This window comes from Ahaetulla prasina, chromosome 16 (genome assembly GCF_028640845.1).
Source record: "Ahaetulla prasina isolate Xishuangbanna chromosome 16, ASM2864084v1, whole genome shotgun sequence".
Lineage (NCBI taxonomy): Eukaryota > Metazoa > Chordata > Lepidosauria > Squamata > Colubridae > Ahaetulla > Ahaetulla prasina.
In genome coordinates, this window is record NC_080554.1 from 10,419,237 (window position 1) to 10,435,862 (window position 16,626).

Sequence of the window (16,626 nt, forward strand, 5' to 3'; positions counted from 1 at the left end):
AACCAGCTTGGAGGGGGGGGTGTATGCTGGTGTCCCTCAACCTGGGTGTCTTAGACGGGTGGTACAAATAGAGGAACAGGTAGTTGAATTTCTCCAGGATAGGAAGGCTGAAGTACATGTGCTGCATCACATTATTAATTGTACGGAGAAAATAATTGTGTGAGCAGGGGTGGGATTCGGCTGGTTCAGACCGGTTTGGGTGAACCGGATGCTAATTTTACATCTGGTTCACCAAAGCGGTAGTTGCAAGGACTGGGTGGCCCCTCCCACCCTGCCCCTCCCCTCTCAGGAGTCTCCACACGGCCCGCTTTGGATGTGAGGTAAGTGCAGGGCCTGCGTGGGGGCTCTGGGAGGGGAAAAAATGGGCCTTCTGGAAGTCTGGAAACGGGCCCGCTTCCAGCCTCCGGAGCCCGGGGTAGGTCGTTTTCACCCTCCTGAAGGCTCAAGGAAAGCCTTCAGAGCCTGGAGAGGGCGAAAAACAGGCCTACCGGAAGTCCGAAAATGGGCCCATTTCTCCAGAGCCTGGGGGAGGCCATTTTCGCCCTCCCGCTCAAGGAAAGCCTCCAGAGCCTGGGGAGGGCAAAAATGACCCCCCGTGGTGCAGGAGGCCAAGTAGGCCACACCCCCATGGCCACACCCACTCAGCAATCGGGCAGAGAACCGGTTGCTAAAAATTTTCAATCCCACCTCTATATGTGAGAAATGCAAGATAAGCTAAAAACACTTTGGAGAAGAGAGGGTCTTAGCTCCTGAATGGGGTTCCTTTCCCCAGAGGGACCCTGTATATTCTTGGGGTAACCTAGGATGCACCTCAATACTGGAAGCAGATACCCGAGGACAGGCACTTTTCAACGTTTCCAAAACCGAAGCAATGTACTAGATGCTTCTTTTCCTGCTTCCTCTCCATGCGTAAGGCCAAGCTTATTATATTCTCTGCAGATGCTCAGAGGCCCTGTTGCAATCTTTGCAGCCGCGCCCTGGCACTCAGAAGACTAAATAGCGCTAGCTAGTTTTCCTCGGATTTATCCTAACACTGGATTATTTATTATTTTTTTAAGTTCTTCATTGATTTGCATTTATATTTATTGATCAAGTTGGTACCCATCGCAAGGGATGCGGTGGCACAGTGACTAAGACACTGAGCTTGTCGATCGAAAGGTCGGCAGTTAGGCGGTTCGAATCCCTAGCGCCGCTTAATGGGGTGAGCTCCCGTGACTTGTCCCAGCTTCTGCCAACCTAGCAGTTCGAAAGCACGTAAAAAAAATGCAAGTAGAAAAATAGGGACTACCTTTGGTGGGAAGAGAACAGCGTTCCGTGCGCCTTTGGCGTTGAGTCATGCTGGCCACATGACCACGGAGACGTCTTCGGACAGTGCTGGCTCTTTGGCTTTGAAACAGAGATGATCACCGCCCCCTAGAGTCGGGAACGACTAGCACATATGTGCGAGGGGAACCGCCAAAGCGATTCCAAGTACATAGGCTAGTTTTCCAAGCAGGGCACAGCAGGGCTCACCTCTTTAGCCCCATGTGGTTTGATTCATTCTTTATTTATTCATAAAAAATATTTCCCAGGTGTCGGAAAGCCTGGTGCAAAGGAACGGGGATTTTTTGATCCGCGACTCACTCACCAGCCTGGGCGATTACGTGCTGACGTGCCGCTGGCGGAACGAACCCCTGCACTTCAAGATCAACAAGGTGATGGTGAAATCCGGCGAAGGGCGCACTCACATCCAGTACCTCTTTGAGCAGGAAAGTTTCGACAACATCCCGGCCTTGGTGCGCTTCTACGTAGGGAACCGTAAGCCCATCTCGGAACAGAGCAATGCCATCTTCTACTGCCCCATCAACCGCACCTTCCCGCTGCGCTACCTGGAGGCCAGCTACGGACTCGCCAATGGGAAGCACAGCAGCTCCCATAGCCACTCGGGCCACAAAGGCGGCCACATCAAAAGGAGGAGCATCACCATGACGGACGGGCTGACCGCCGACAAGATCACAAGGAGCGACGGGTGTCCCACCAGGTAAAAATCTCAGGAAAACTCTGTTCTTGGAGTATAGACGGGGTGGGCTGCTGCGGGTTTGCAGCGGTTCAGGAGATTCTGCTGCGGGTTTGCAGCGGTTTGAGAGATTCTGCTGGGAGTTCGCAGGGGTTTGGGAGATTCTGCTGGGGGTTCGCAGAGGTTCGGGAAATTCTAGCTAAGATTCTGTGCAGTTCGGAGAACCCCCAAATCCCACTCCTGGCTGGCCCCGCCCACCCCTCCCCTCTCCTCCCAGGAGTTCCCATGCGGCCCGTTTCGGTTGCAGGTTAAGTGTGGGGCGTGCATGGACGCTCGGGGAGGGCGAAAAACGAGGTCGTTTCCAGCCTCCAGAGGGCCTCCAGAGGGCCTCCAGAGGGCCTCCAGAGGGCCTCCAGAGCCTGGGGAGGCCATTTTTGCCCTCCCAGAGGCTCGAGGACAGTCTCCAGAACCTGGGGAGAGCAAAATGGCCCTCCCACCGCTGTGGTGCAGGAAGCCAACTAGCCACACCCACCATGGCCACGCCCACCCAGCAACCGGGCAGAGAACCCCTTGCTAAAATTTTCAAAGCCCTGAATATGGGGGTTCCCTTTGTGCCCACGTCCCAGAAGGGGGATTGGCAAATTGCAGGGGCGAATCTTCAGTTTTGCAATGGAGTTTTTTTTACTCCAGCTCCAACTAAGGGGATTAAGCTGGAAAAAAGAAGGTTTAGTTAATTCAACCAGATTAGAGTTTCTGCTCTTCAAGAAAATGGGGGTTTCTAGGTTTCTGTGTAGTTTCTTTTTTTTTTTTCCAACGCTACCCATCAAAGCTGGGTTTCATGCATCAGGCTCCCATGCTACAACTCTGCTTTGCAGTGTGGGGGATTTTTCACCTATTTTAATATCTTTCTCCTTTAAGTGTCTCCTTGCCGCATCACCGAGACATCATTCGGAACTGCGCCGTCAGTGTGGATCAAATTCAAGACCTCCACTCCCCGATGTCGCCCATCACCGAGACCCCAGCCACTCCAGCTTATAGCACTGGTAAGGCAGAGCATTGTCCGAGGGGGGGCAAAACAGTGGGGCGTGTGAATTTATTTAAACCCTGCGTATATGTTTTAACCAATATAAAATAGAGTCTTCAAAGATTCCGAGAGTTTCAAAACACAATAGCTGCGACTGCATAAGACCCAGGGGAGAGAATTCAACCGGTTCGGACTGGTTCGGGCAACCCGGATGCTAATTTTACATCTGGTTCGGTGAACCGGTAGTTGCATGGACTGGCTGGCCCCACCCTTGCCAGGAGTCTCCACACTGCCCGTTTTGGATGCAGGGCCTGCACGGAAGCTCTGGTAGGGCGAAAAACGGCCTCCAGGAAGTTCCAGAAACGGGTATGTTTCCGGCCTCCGGAGGGCCTCCAGAGTCTGGAGGAGGCTGTTTTTGCCCTCCCAGAGGCTCGAAGAAAGCCGCCGGAGCTTGGGGAGGTCAAAAACGCCCTCCCCCCTGCCATCATGGTACAGGAAGCCAAGTAGGCCATGCCCCCATGGCCACGCCCACCCAGCAACTGGGCAGAGAACCAGTTGCTAAAATTTTTCAGCCCCACCCCTGGTAATACCCTTCATCAGATTTCTGAATTTCCTGGGTTTGTTTCACACACCCAACTACGGGAATCCACCTCAGTGACAAAAATATGCGTGTTGTGGACAGCATGACACAACTTCAACCCTTTCATGCTTGCGCTGTGATGTCTCAGGCAAGAATTTTTGGGGCCTCCGATGTTGCAACACCTGTTTTGTTATTTTCCTTCCGTTGCTCCACCGGTGCAGAAAGCGGTCGGTCTGACCACAAACACACTGGTCAGTTGGGTGCTTGCAGGATGCTGCACCACAAAGATTCTAGCCGACGTTCAGTTTTTGTTTTTTTTTAAGCTTCTGAGAATGCGGCCTCCAGGTTTTCTCTGACCCAGATATGTCCTTTGTTTTAAAGACGCAGGCCAAGTATTTTATCATAGGGGAGCAGAAGGTGATGAAGTAAATTGTAATCGTCTAAGGGTGACTTGCTAGACGTCAGAATGCTTCGTTCTTCAAAGACTTTTAATTTTAAAATGCAGCTTAGACCAGACAGCCCTTCCAATTGGATATTCTTTAGAAAAAGAACAGAAATCATGCAAGAAATGTGATTACCTTAAAAATTAAGAGCTGAATGCAGAAGGATCCAGTTCTGTATCTTTTAAGCTGAAGCATGCCCTCCCTAGCTCCTTGGCCATCTGCACTTATGAAGATACAACATTCATAACTTGACTAGCCGAACGGACTCTTCTATTCATCTTTTTGAAGGTTTTTGAACAGTCCTAATTCTCAGGATTACTAAATGCACTCAGCTAAGCACATATCACGGGCACAAAGGCCCCTCGGTGTGAAATGTGTGCTTCAATATCACGTGCACGCACTCCTTTCCAAAATCTTGCACAATGTCGCGCCAAGCCGTTCCTGCAGGTTAGAGGGCCTGCAAATCAGGGGTGAAATGCTCCTGGTTCGGACCGGATCGCCTGATCCGGTAGCGATGGTGGCTGGTGGTTCGGAGAACCGGTAGCAAAAATCCCTGCTCCCCGCCCCCATGCCCTGCTGAGCCGCGCGATCATCGGAGGCTTTTTTTTTTTTACTTTTATAAGCATTTTTTCTTTGGCCGAAAAAATGCTTTTAAAAGCATTTTTCCTTTGGCCGAAAAAATGCTTTTAAAAGTAAAAAAAAAAGCCTCCGATGATCGCGCGGCTCAGCTGGGATTGTCAGAACCTTTTCAAAGCATTTTTTCTACAACCTCTTCTGCCAAAGAGGCTGTAAAAAGAAGGCTTTTGAAAGGCTCTGACAATCCCAGCTGAGTTGCCTGATCGTCAGCTTTTTTTTTCTTTTAAAAGCAAAAAAAAATAAAAATGCTTTTAAATGAAAACAAAAGCCTCTGACGATCAGGCAACTCAGCTGGGAGCATCAGAGCCTTTTAAAAACATTTATTTACAACCACTTCGGCTGAAGAGGTTGTAGAAAAAATGCTTTTAAAAGTAAAAAAAAAAAAGTTGGCCATGCCCACCCAGTCGCATTACCCCACCACCACCAAGCCACGCCCACAGAACCGGAAGTAACAAATTTTACATTTCACCACGGCTGCAAATATTCAACCTGTGGGACAAACGAGTTTCTCTGCTTCTTTATTTTTGGCAGTTACTCGTCTCAAACCGCAAGCGAGCAACAGTGCCGCCCCGTCGTCCCCGGTCATCCGACGCTCTAGCGAGCCGCAGCTATGCCAGGGGAATGGCAGTAAGGGCGAGCTGTCGGACAGCCCCCACTCGACCCCTTCCCACGGATGCTCCAGGGCTTCCCCTTCTCCATCTGCCAGCAGTTACAGCGACCCGGATTCAGGACATTACTGCCAGCTTCATCCGCCCTCTCCGGTCCAGTGGGAGAGGCCTACGCCCGACAACAAAGTAATGCCAACCAAGAGCTACGTGGAGAGGCTAAAGGGAGACGAATGCCAGCGAGGGTTTATCCTGAACGGCTCGGAAGGAGAAGCAGGGTCCAGAAAGAGGCTGGAGCAGGACATGATGGGTTTTGTGATCCCCGTGGTGGAAAGGACATCCTCGTTCAACCCCGCCCTGTTCCACTCCTTGCTTATTCCGGGGGAAAACAAGCCACTGGAAATGATGGTGCTGAAGAAGATCAAGGAACTGCTCGCCGAAGGGGACGCGAGGACTCTCGCCAAGCATATCACCCACGTGGATTGCCTGGTACGGGGAAGGGAGGACAGCGGGGAGGGCGTTAAGGATGCTCGATAAGAAAGCGGGGTGGCGGTGCTCCAGCCTGGTCCTTTTCACAGCCAATATAACGGCGTCAGGCAATCCGCTTGGTCGCCTCTCCGTGGGGAGACGATCGCGATCTGCACATCAGCAGAAAGTCCCATTCGGTCCCACTCGGAAAAGAAATATCGGGCGGCAAAAAAAAATAATCCATGAAATTGCTAGAGAGAAGGGATTGCACGATCCCAGCAAGGAAAAAGAGGGCAAATCCAGGCCAGATAAGAAATAGTTGGCTTTAAAAAAAAAAAAAAAAGAATCTCTCTTTTGATCTGGTTTGGAGCCAGGTCTCTGTAGTTGTCGCTCAGCCATCTCTCCCAAGCGTTATCTTTTACTTCAAGCCCTGGTTGATGGGAACTGAATCTGCGTTTGCAATGGGGATGGGTTTTTTTTTTTTTGCCCATCTCTGTCTTCTGGTATTTTCTTTTAATCGGAGCCAAGTGTGCTTGGAAAGTAAGATAGAAATAAAAAAAGGAAAGCTGTAGAGGTTAAGATCCTGGCTAGAAAGTGAAAGGTGGGGGGTAGAGCTGGGTGTCTTTCAGTTATTCTCTTTCAGCCCAACTGGTGGCAAAGACAATTTAGAATTGTCTTTTGGGCTCAGGAGGATGCGGTGGCTCAGCTGCTAAGGCGCTGAGCTTGTAGATCGAAAGGTCGGCAGTTCAGCGGTTCGATTCCCTAGTGCCGTGTAACAGGGTGAGCCCCCGTGACTTGTCCCAGCTTCTGCCAACCTATGCTGGGTGGGCGTGGCCATGATGGGCGTGGCCTAGTCGGCCTCCTGTGTACCACAGTGTGGGGGGGGCGTTTTTGCCCTTCCTGGGCTCCGGAGGCTTTCCTCGAGCCTCTGGGAGGGCGAAAATAGCCTCCCCAGGCTCTGCAGGCTGGGAAACAGGCCCATTTTCGGCCTTCCTGAACTTCTGGTAGGCCCATTTTTCGCCTCCCTGAGCCTCCGCACGCACCCTGCATTTACCTGCATCCAAAACGGTCCGTGTGGGGACTCCTGGGAGGGGAGGGGTGCGGTGGGGCGGAGCCAGCCAGGAGTGAGATTTGAGGGTTCTCCAAATTGCAGAGAATCTTAGCTCGAGGTTCTCCCAAACCCCTGCGGACCCCCAGCATCCCAAATAAAGGGTGTAACTGCCAGGATCGCAAAGAGAAAAAGGAAGGAGCCATTTTTTCCCCAACCCCATCTTAATCCACAATTTGTGGCCTGGAAATGTACTTTTTCATCACTGCAAAAAGACAAAAAAAAAAAAAGAAAAGAAAAGAAAAAAGAAAAGAAAAGAAAAAAGACAAAAAAGGAGGAGAGGCAATCAACTTGAAGAAGAATCACAGTGCAGTTATATTGGGGAATCCTTAAATCCTTAGAGAATAGAGCAGGCCTTGCAGAAAAAACTTTAGTTCCCTATTATTATTATTATTTTTTGCTGAAGCAATTTTTTCTCGATACGAGTCCTGGTAGCATGGAAAGGCGAGATAGCAAAGCGAATTTATTGCAATCATTAGGATTCCCGTTTTTTTTTTCTTTCCCCCCACTGTTCTTTGCGGAGGTTCCCCCCCTCTCTCCATTCAAGGACCCGAGGAGATTAAAACCACTTCATCCTCTTTGTTGCAGGTTGCTAGGATACTGGGAGTTACCAAGGAGATGCAGAGGCTCATGGGAGTCAGCTCAGGGATGGAGCTGCTCACCCTGCCCCACGGACATCAACTTCGGCTGGATTTGTTGGAAAGGTAAGCGTCCACAAAGCAAAAAAAAAAGAAAAGAAAAGAAAAGAAAAGAAAAGAAAAAGACAAAAAGGAGGAGAGGCAATCAACTTGAAGAAGAATCACAGTGCAGTTATATTGGGGAATCCTTAAATCCTTAGAGAATAGAGCAGGCCTTGCAGAAAAAACTTTAGTTCCCTATTATTATTATTATTTTTTGCTGAAGCAATTTTTTCTCGATACGAGTCCTGGTAGCATGGAAAGGCGAGATAGCAAAGCGAATTTATTGCAATCATTAGGATTCCCGTTTTTTTTTTCTTTCCCCCCACTGTTCTTTGCGGAGGTTCCCCCCCTCTCTCCATTCAAGGACCCGAGGAGATTAAAACCACTTCATCCTCTTTGTTGCAGGTTGCTAGGATACTGGGAGTTACCAAGGAGATGCAGAGGCTCATGGGAGTCAGCTCAGGGATGGAGCTGCTCACCCTGCCCCACGGACATCAACTTCGGCTGGATTTGTTGGAAAGGTAAGCGTTGACAAAGCAAAAAAAAAAAAAAAAGAGGCGAGAAGTGATGGAGAAAGCTGGGGGGGGGGGACAGATCTGCAGAGTTTGTCGCCACCTTCTTAGATGGGAGAATTTGGCGAACTTGAACAGAACTTGCTTGCAAGTTTCTAGTCCTCAATACTCAAAAGCACTTGAGAACTTCTCGTCGCACGGAAAATCCAGCCAAAGGCTACTAACGAGACCCGATGGCGGCTTCTTCCCATTATGCCTTAGGTTCCACACCATGACCATCATGATCGCGGTGGATATTTTGGGGTGTACTGGCAGCATGGAGGAGCGGGCCTCTCTTCTGCACAAGACCATTCAGCTGGCGGCCGAGCTGAAGAGCACCATGGGCAACATGTACAGTTTTGCCGCTGTGATGAATGCGCTGGAAATGACCCAGGTATCTGCCGGGGCTGTTGTGAGGAGGAAAGTTTTACAAGAATGTGGAAACCTAATGGGGACCCAGAGTAAAAATTCTGGAACATCTTAAGAGAAGCTCTGCCTAGTCTTCACTTAAGTCATCATCATCTTTTCATGACCCCATAATCCCTTGCGAGGTGGAGTCTAGGGAATGGAGCTGAGTATTTATTGGCCAGATGCCTTTCCTGACACCAGTGCGGAGTTATATCCAGCAGATATAATAACGAGATGCCCAGAGAGAGAAATATGTGCCTTTACCTAGAATCGAGAGGGACGTGGTGGCTCAGGGGCTAAGGTCGAAAGATCGGCAGTTCAGTGGTTCGAATCCCTAGTGCTGCCATGTAACAGGGTGAGCTCCCGTTCCTTGTCCCAGCTTTTGCCAACCTAGCAGTTCGAAAGCACGTAAAAAAAATGCAAGTAGAAAAAATAGGGACCACTTTTGGTGGGAAGGGAACAGCGTTCCGTGCGCCTTTGGCGTTGAGTCATGTCGGCCGCATGACCACGGAGACGTCTTCGGACAGCGCTGGCTCTTCGGCTTTGAAACGGAGATGAGCACCGCCCCCTAGAGTCGGGAACGACTATCACGTATGTGCGAGGGGAACCTTTACCTTTACCTAGGATCCAACTCAGCCTCCCGATTGTGAGACAAGAGCACCACCTCTAGGGCTACCACACCACTCTAGTCTTCCCTTAATGTCACTCCAAATTCTTATTTTTCTTCCCCCCCACCCCACCCCGATGCTGAGCTTATTCTTGCATAGGCCTCTTATATTCTGAGGACAAGACCCTGCCACCCTCCTCAAATGCTATCGGCTCGGTTGTGGCTCCCCCCCCCCAGACCAGAGGCATCGTTGTACCTTGCCAGGTTAGTGTCGTTGACCCACAACTGGTTATTTCCCCCTTATCCTTTGTTCCTTTAGATCTCCCGCCTGGAGCAAACCTGGATGGTTTTACGCCAGCGTTACACGGAGGGTGCCATTCTGTACGAGAAAAAGCTGAAGCCATTTTTAAAGAGCCTGAACGAAGGAAAAGGTGAACCGGGCAGATTTTTGTATACGGATTTTTGCACACAAACCGGATGAGTGAACTTCATTCTTCAAGGAGTTCAAAGAAAATGTATTTGCAAGGAGCAGAAGTTTTATACACTTCCTCACTGGGCCTCTTAATTGTGTACACGCAAGTTTATAAAGTTGCAATTGGGAACAATTTTTGAAAAAAAAAGAAACATTTTCTATCTGAAGAGGAGAATTTGTAGCCACTTAGATCAATAACTCAAGTAGAAGTATTAAAAAGATCTCGTTCCCGGTCCCTATCCTTCTCTTAGTTCTGGTTTCAGCATGGTTTTAAAATCTTACATCGGTGTAGTTTTAATATTTTAATTTATTTTTCTACTTGTTTTGTAAGGCGCCCAGAATCCCCCTATATAGGGAAGATGGGCGGCATAAAAATCTAATAAATAAAGGCAGAAATGTGAATCCCTCCCCAAAATCCTTCTTCAAATGTTGCCTCCAAGCCAGTATTACAGATGAAGGGTGACCAGGAGGAGACAAGGTAAAGCAGTGATGGCAAATTTTTTCGGGACCGAGTGCCCAAACTGTGTGCGCATATGCGTGCGCCGGAGTGCCGGAAACTCAAAGACTAGTTGTCTGGTATGCATTCGTGTGCCGGCTAGCTGGTCTTCGGGTTTCTGGCATGCTAATGCATACTGCCCAGCTGGTCTGCGCGCGCGCCAGAGCACTGGAAACCCAAAGACCAGTTGCGCATGTCTGTTTTTTTGGCCAGTTTTGGGGGCATTTTCAGGCTGTTTTCAAGCCGTAAACTGCCAGAAAACGGCCGGAAAATGGCCTGAAAAAGGATCCAGAAAACAGCCCGGAGAACAGCCCAAAAATAATCAGAAAAACAGGCATTTTTTGGTCCATTTTCCAGCGCTTGGCGCTTGCAAAGACCAGCTGGCCAGTGTGCCAGTAAGCAGAAGAGCAGCGGGCGATGGCATGCGTGCCCACACGCACACGCCTGCCACCTCTGGCACGCATGCCATAGGTTCGCCATCATACATTAAGCATACTTCACCCCCAAATTTTTATCCCGAAAGCCCCAAAGTCCCTCTAAAATTTTGAGAAGCAGAAGCGTGCGAGGGGGGGGAAGCTGATCCTGACAACCCCCACCTCTTTTCTCCTTCCAGAAGGACCGCCCTTATCTAACACCACCTTCCCACACATTGTGCCTCTCATTACTCTGTTGGAGAGAGACACGGCGCTGCCAGATCATCCTGAACCCTGGGAAAACCTGGACAATAGTGTGGAGGTGGTCATGGCCCATCTGGAAGCAGCGCGCACGGTGGCTCACCACGGGGGACTGTACCACACCAACGCGGAGGTGAAGCTGCAAGGTACGCGATACAGGGCTGAAGCCCACCTGAGATGTGTGAGAATTAAGTCTGTGGGCCAGGGGGGAAATCCTCGGAGGTTTGCTCACTGGTTCGCTGCGCGTGTATGCACAGTGCGCACCAAACGCACGCTTCGCACCGAAAAAGGAGGCTTAAGAAGGTAAGTAGAACAGCGAGGGGGATGGGGAACAGCTGTGCCGCGTGATTTAGATTGGGATTTCCTGCTTTCTAGCAAATATAAATCGTGTAGCACAGCTGATCATCGGAAATACCGGTTTGGATGAACCGGTAGCATTTTTTTTGCTACTGGTTTGCCCAAACTGGTAGCTTTTATTACTACTGGTTCACCCAAACCGGTGCGAACCGGTAGCATTTCACCCTTGCTGTGGGCTACAAAGGAACAGGGCACTGATGGTGGAGGGAGAGAAAGAAAGGAGGGGAGAAGTCCTAGAAGAGGTAGCTGGGCAGTTTTGAGCAGCTAGAGGTAACATAAACCCTGCTTCCTTGTTAGAGAAGAAGTAAAAATAACTGAAATAAGGGGTGCTTTGTAAAAAGAGGGAGCATTGCAAGATAGATGTGGGAAAGGTTTGGCTTTCAGGGCTGTAAGAAAACGTCTCAAACTCTAACCATTTCAGTACCCAGGGGTCAGCAACTTGTGGCTCTGGAGCCGCATGTGGCTCTTTCATCCCTCTGCTGCGGCTCCCTGTCGCCAGTTGGCTCCACAATTGATAGGGCTTTTGGTTAGGACAGGTAGAGGAAAAAGGATGCTGCGCTAGGAGGAGACTCTAAGGTGGGGGAACCGGACTTCTGCTCGGCTCCAGAATTGAACAGGGGGCTCCCGGTTAGGACCTTTGTGGCTCTTTGAGTATTTAAGGTTGCCTACTCCTGATATTGCCCAAAGTCATCTTGTGGCAAGATGGGTGGGCCAACAAATTTAATAAATAACTTTGGTTTTGTAGCTCAGCCTAAAAAAAAGGGGCCATCTGAGAAATAAGAGGGCATGACTACGGCCAGACCCCCAGAGAAGCAGTAAAGCAAAAAATGCTTGCGGCAGAGAAAATATTTATAAAAGGTTTGAAAAGGAAAGCAATGTTTGGAAGAGAAGCTTGCTAGCCACTAGAGGGCATTCGTTTGCCAGGATCCAGATAGAAATGCACCCGGGAGAAATTCACAGGAGTTTGAAGCCATTTCCCCCACGCCTAAAAACTACAAAATGGTTTGGTGGTGACCCAGTCATGGCATATAAACTCTAATTAATGGGTAGGATGTGACCTCAGTAGTGGCAGTTGAGTCACAGGGTATTATGTTGTGTTGTGAGGACACACAACCGATCAGCTTAATTAGTGGCATAACTGCTATTTACAGCAAGTTTAGTTAATTAGCCCGTAGGCCAAATAAGAATAGTGTTCCAAACACAAATTATTAATAAAATTTTACTTCAAGTTGCTGATATTCCTTTGAATAGGGACAGATAAGCATAACAGATGAGTCATGTTGAACTTTCTTTCCCAAACTTACCCAAATTGCAGGGTATATTCTAATGAATTAACACAGATTTCTTGGCTCCCCAGCAAACATGGTTGTAAAAGAATATTGTTAACCTTTGGACGTATTGTTTTTCTATCGCTTGAAACCTTTCTAAGGAAATATTGTATTCGGCCAATACCGGCGTTTTATACTACCCAAATCCAGCCTGTGCTAAGTCTGGCCAGTGAGCCAAGATGGCAAAGGGAGGCCAATTCCAACTTCGGAAATGTTAAACCATTAACGGCTAAATAAAGAATTCCCCGATTTAGCAAAGATGAAAGAAGTCGATTATAGTAAAAAAGAGAGTTTAGATTTACTTAACGCAAAGTTACAATTTATGGAGGATGAGGAAGAATTAATCCATCACTTTGCTACCCTTTTTGCCCAGCTCAACAGCTGATTTGAAAGAAAATCAGAATAATTAGTTCAATGTTGAAATCGATAACGAATGCAAAAGAAAGCTTGAACATTCTGTTTCCCTCTTCTGTGGAATTATCAAGCTCAGTATCTGAAAGCAAATCCCCAAAAATAAAAAGAGATGGCGTGCTACTCCAAAGCAAAAAGTAAAGATACTCAGCGGGATGTAACAGGACAAGTCCAAATTAACCATCCAGTACAACCAGATAATAATGATCAGAGTTCTGTTGTTCATTAGTAGAAATGCCAGTTTTAGATCAAAATACAGGGGAAAATACTAGCAATCAAGATAAAGAAGACCAACAATTACAACTTACGAGGAAGAATATTGAACGTTACAATAATTGTGCTTACACAGACAGGAAGTATTGTCAATATTGATCCAGCTCCAAAAACAAGTTGACATTCATTAGCCTTATTTATTCCCTCGTCAACCAACCACAAGTCAGAATATCTTGCTTTCAGGAGTCCTATACAAACTGTGACTTGGAAAATAGCTGACTATATAATGAAGATCAGTTCTCGTATTTTTTAGCTGTGAAATTTAGATATGAGGAATTTGAATTAATATTGGTAAATACATACATTCCTCCAAATACATGTTTAGAAGTCATGCTACATGATACCGTATCCTCAAATCCATAATTATATTGCTTGGAGATTTTTTAATGCTAAATTAAAAAACTTTGCATGAGTTTGCTCAAAAGAAAGGATTCCCCAAAGGAATTTCTTGATAATCAGAAGATAATCGGTGGCTTTCCAGAGACAACAAAAGTAATGCTGCTGGTCTGCTCCTAGTCTCTTAATTTTCAATAGTATATCTTCAAATCTTGGAAAACAACGATAATAGCAATAGCAATAGCACTTAGACTTATATACCGCTTCATACCCTTACATATACTACTCAGCCCTTCTGTGTATTAAGAAATAAAGTTGACCTTGGTTACTCATACATTTAGGTGATAAAAGTGAACAAAGAATCTAAAAATGTAATCTTGTCCAGCTGGGCAGGATTTTAATTGTATTCTCGTCTCCTTGCAGGGTTCCAACCACAAGCGGAGCTTTTGGAAGTCTTTAGCACCGAATTTCAGCTCCGGCTCTTATGGGGGAGTCGGGGGGCCGAAAGCAGCCAGAGTGAGCGCTACGAGAAGTTTAACAAGGTCCTCACCGCCCTGTCCCACAAATTGGAGCCAGCAGTGCGTTCGAGCGAGCTGTAGCTGGACAATGACGGGGGGGGCAAGATTGCAACCAATGCGCCTGCAGCAGCTGAGGGCCCCCCACCCCAAAAGGGCCTTTCCAGCATGAAATACTGACAATCACCGGATTGACTTTGTTCCTGCAAAACTTGACAACAAACCGAGTTCCTCCAGAAGACACCATGGCTGACATTGCAAACCAGGGAAGACAATGCACTGATCAAGCATGTTCAATATCAGCCATGCAGATTCGTATTGAAGATTTGCAGTGGGGTTCACGAAAGAGGCAAAACTTCTGAGTTAAAATTCAGTAAAGATTCATAGCCAAATTTCATGCCCGGGGGTGGAGGTTGGTGCCTCACAGGTTTGAAACCAAAAGTGCAGGAATCTTCTCCCCGGCTCCTCCCATTACTTTGAGGTTCCCCTGTTCTCTTCTCCATCACCATGGAGTAGAGCAGTTTCCACCAGCTTTGGGGGTCCAGGGGGGGCTGATCAGGGTTTGTTTAGTTCCCCAAAACCTCAGAAGGACCTGGGTGACAAGGCACACCCACAAACAGCAAAACAACTCCAAAATTTAGCTTTTCTATTTTCATGGGCATTTCTGATCATCGCTAACATTCATTCTACTCCCAACTTAATCCATCAACCACAAGCCGCCCAGCGAAGCCTCATGACAATAGATAGTAAATAAATTTAAAAATACATTTTAAAAAAATCAGGTAAAGTTAGGCCACTGCCATCTTCCTTTCCAGATACCCAACGCCTCCAATTTCAGTCCTTTCATTAATGCCAAGTAACATTCCTTTTTCTTTTCTTTTCTTTCTTTTTTGCTTACCCTTCATTTTGATGCAGGGAATGAGGGTTGTTTTGTAAATTTAAAAAAATAAATCCATATGGGGTGTATATGTACCTATAAATATATATATATACATATGTATTCAGATCTCATGTGTAAATAATTGACATTGTTCTTTTGGGTCTTGTAAATGAATGTACAGATACAATGGAGTGTGTTTCCTCAATTCTTGCATACAATAAACTTTTATGCTTTTTTTCTTCAGAAAGGGTTTATGGTGGATTTGAACATACTTTCTCACTGCTGCGTTTGTCTTTTTGAAATGAGCTATAAAAATTTATTTAGGAAGAATGGAACAGTGCACTTTTTAAATCAGAACACATTGGAAAATGCAAATTTAGGCACATGGAAAGAATTGTCTCCCAAAAGATCAAGGAAAGGTTGTTTTATGACTGCATGCCCTGCCTTTTCGGACATCAAACCCTTATGTCCTAAAACATATTTTTTTAAAAAATCCTTATCTTTCTTCCCAAGCCTGAGCTTAAAAAGAGAGTAGCCTTCTTTAAATTCAGTGGAGCTGACTTCTGAGTAAACCTACATAAGATGCAATTGGAAAAATGCAAATTGCTGGTCTAAAACCATTTTTAAATTAGCAATATATCTCAAGAACGGCCATTACTTCTTTTAAAGAAACAATGCTTTCAAATTCTTTGAAGAAAACCACTGGAAACTCTCAAATAAGTCCCTTGAAATGTGAAGATGGGTTGATATTAACAAGTAGATCTGCTTAAAATTGGCAAAAAAAAAAAAAGGAAAGTTTATTTTCCTCCCCCCCCCCCAGTGAAATTAACCAGAAAAATTCAAGCAAGCCTGAAAGTGACCAGAAATTGAAACAAATTTCTTAGGGAGTTGTGAAATTGACTAATAAAATTGAAATTGACTAATTTCTGAACAAAAATCAGAGATGATTTTGTTGGGCATTTTGCACTTGATTTGGCATTTCTTAGGGCTTCCTCTTAAGGAAGACCATGGTTAGTTTTGATCCTGGCTTGTTTTTGGTGCAAACATCCCCTTTTTCCTCCATAAGCTTTACATTTTTCACCCGATTTTTCTCCCTTTAGCTTATTTTTGCTTCTGAATTGCACTTTCAAGCTGATTTTTCATCCATTTTCCCACCAATTTCTCCTTCATTTCTAAATCAATCCCACATGTCTACATTTTCTTCTTTTACCAATTCCTCTCCTCCACCTTCCTATCCTGAAACCACTTTTTTCTCTTTAAAATTCATTTTTTTCTCACCACCTGTCAAACTCCTGCCTCTTCTATATTACAGTATTTTCTCAAACTTTTCATAAACCTTGGTTTTCTTTTTCTTTCATTTTCCTTGAGATATTTCCCCTCCTTATCACTTTATTTTTCACTCCAAACCTATTTTTCTCATCTATTGCCCTTCCCTAAAATAAATTCAAATTAATTTTAATCTCCCGGCCACCTAAACTTTTTCCCCAATTTTTCTTTCAAGTTCCTCTTTGCTTTAGAATGTTTTTTTTTAAAAAAAATATTCTACATTTAAAAACATTTTTTTTTATTTTTAATTGCTTTTCTCTCCCCTTCAAGCTTCATCTCTCCTTCACTGTAGGAGAGTGCCGCTGTAATAATATTTATTCTTAATATATAGTATATTTATTTCCAATTCTTTTTCCCCTCAGAAATCATTTTATTCCCGCCTCTTTTTTTGAAAGAAAAAAAAAACCGGGGACGGTTGGGGAGGCGGAGCCTTAAATACCTCCCACCAATAA

General features: G+C 46.3%; 1 protein-coding gene across 1 annotated transcript in view; it reads left to right on the forward strand.

The window, feature by feature from the left end:
• The window catches only part of SH2D3C (SH2 domain containing 3C), a 52,492-nt gene extending 37,407 nt beyond the window's left edge, over positions 1-15,085 (forward strand). The window contains exons 5-12 of the mRNA XM_058159311.1: positions 1,572-2,020; positions 2,915-3,039; positions 5,211-5,773; positions 7,449-7,564; positions 8,314-8,485; positions 9,426-9,537; positions 10,688-10,894; positions 13,877-15,085. Of these exons, the coding sequence (XP_058015294.1) occupies positions 1,572-2,020; positions 2,915-3,039; positions 5,211-5,773; positions 7,449-7,564; positions 8,314-8,485; positions 9,426-9,537; positions 10,688-10,894; positions 13,877-14,052 (1,920 nt within the window). The 3' untranslated portion in view covers positions 14,053-15,085. The remainder of the gene's footprint in view (positions 1-1,571; positions 2,021-2,914; positions 3,040-5,210; positions 5,774-7,448; positions 7,565-8,313; positions 8,486-9,425; positions 9,538-10,687; positions 10,895-13,876) is intronic.
• The last annotated feature ends 1,541 nt before the right edge of the window (positions 15,086-16,626 follow it).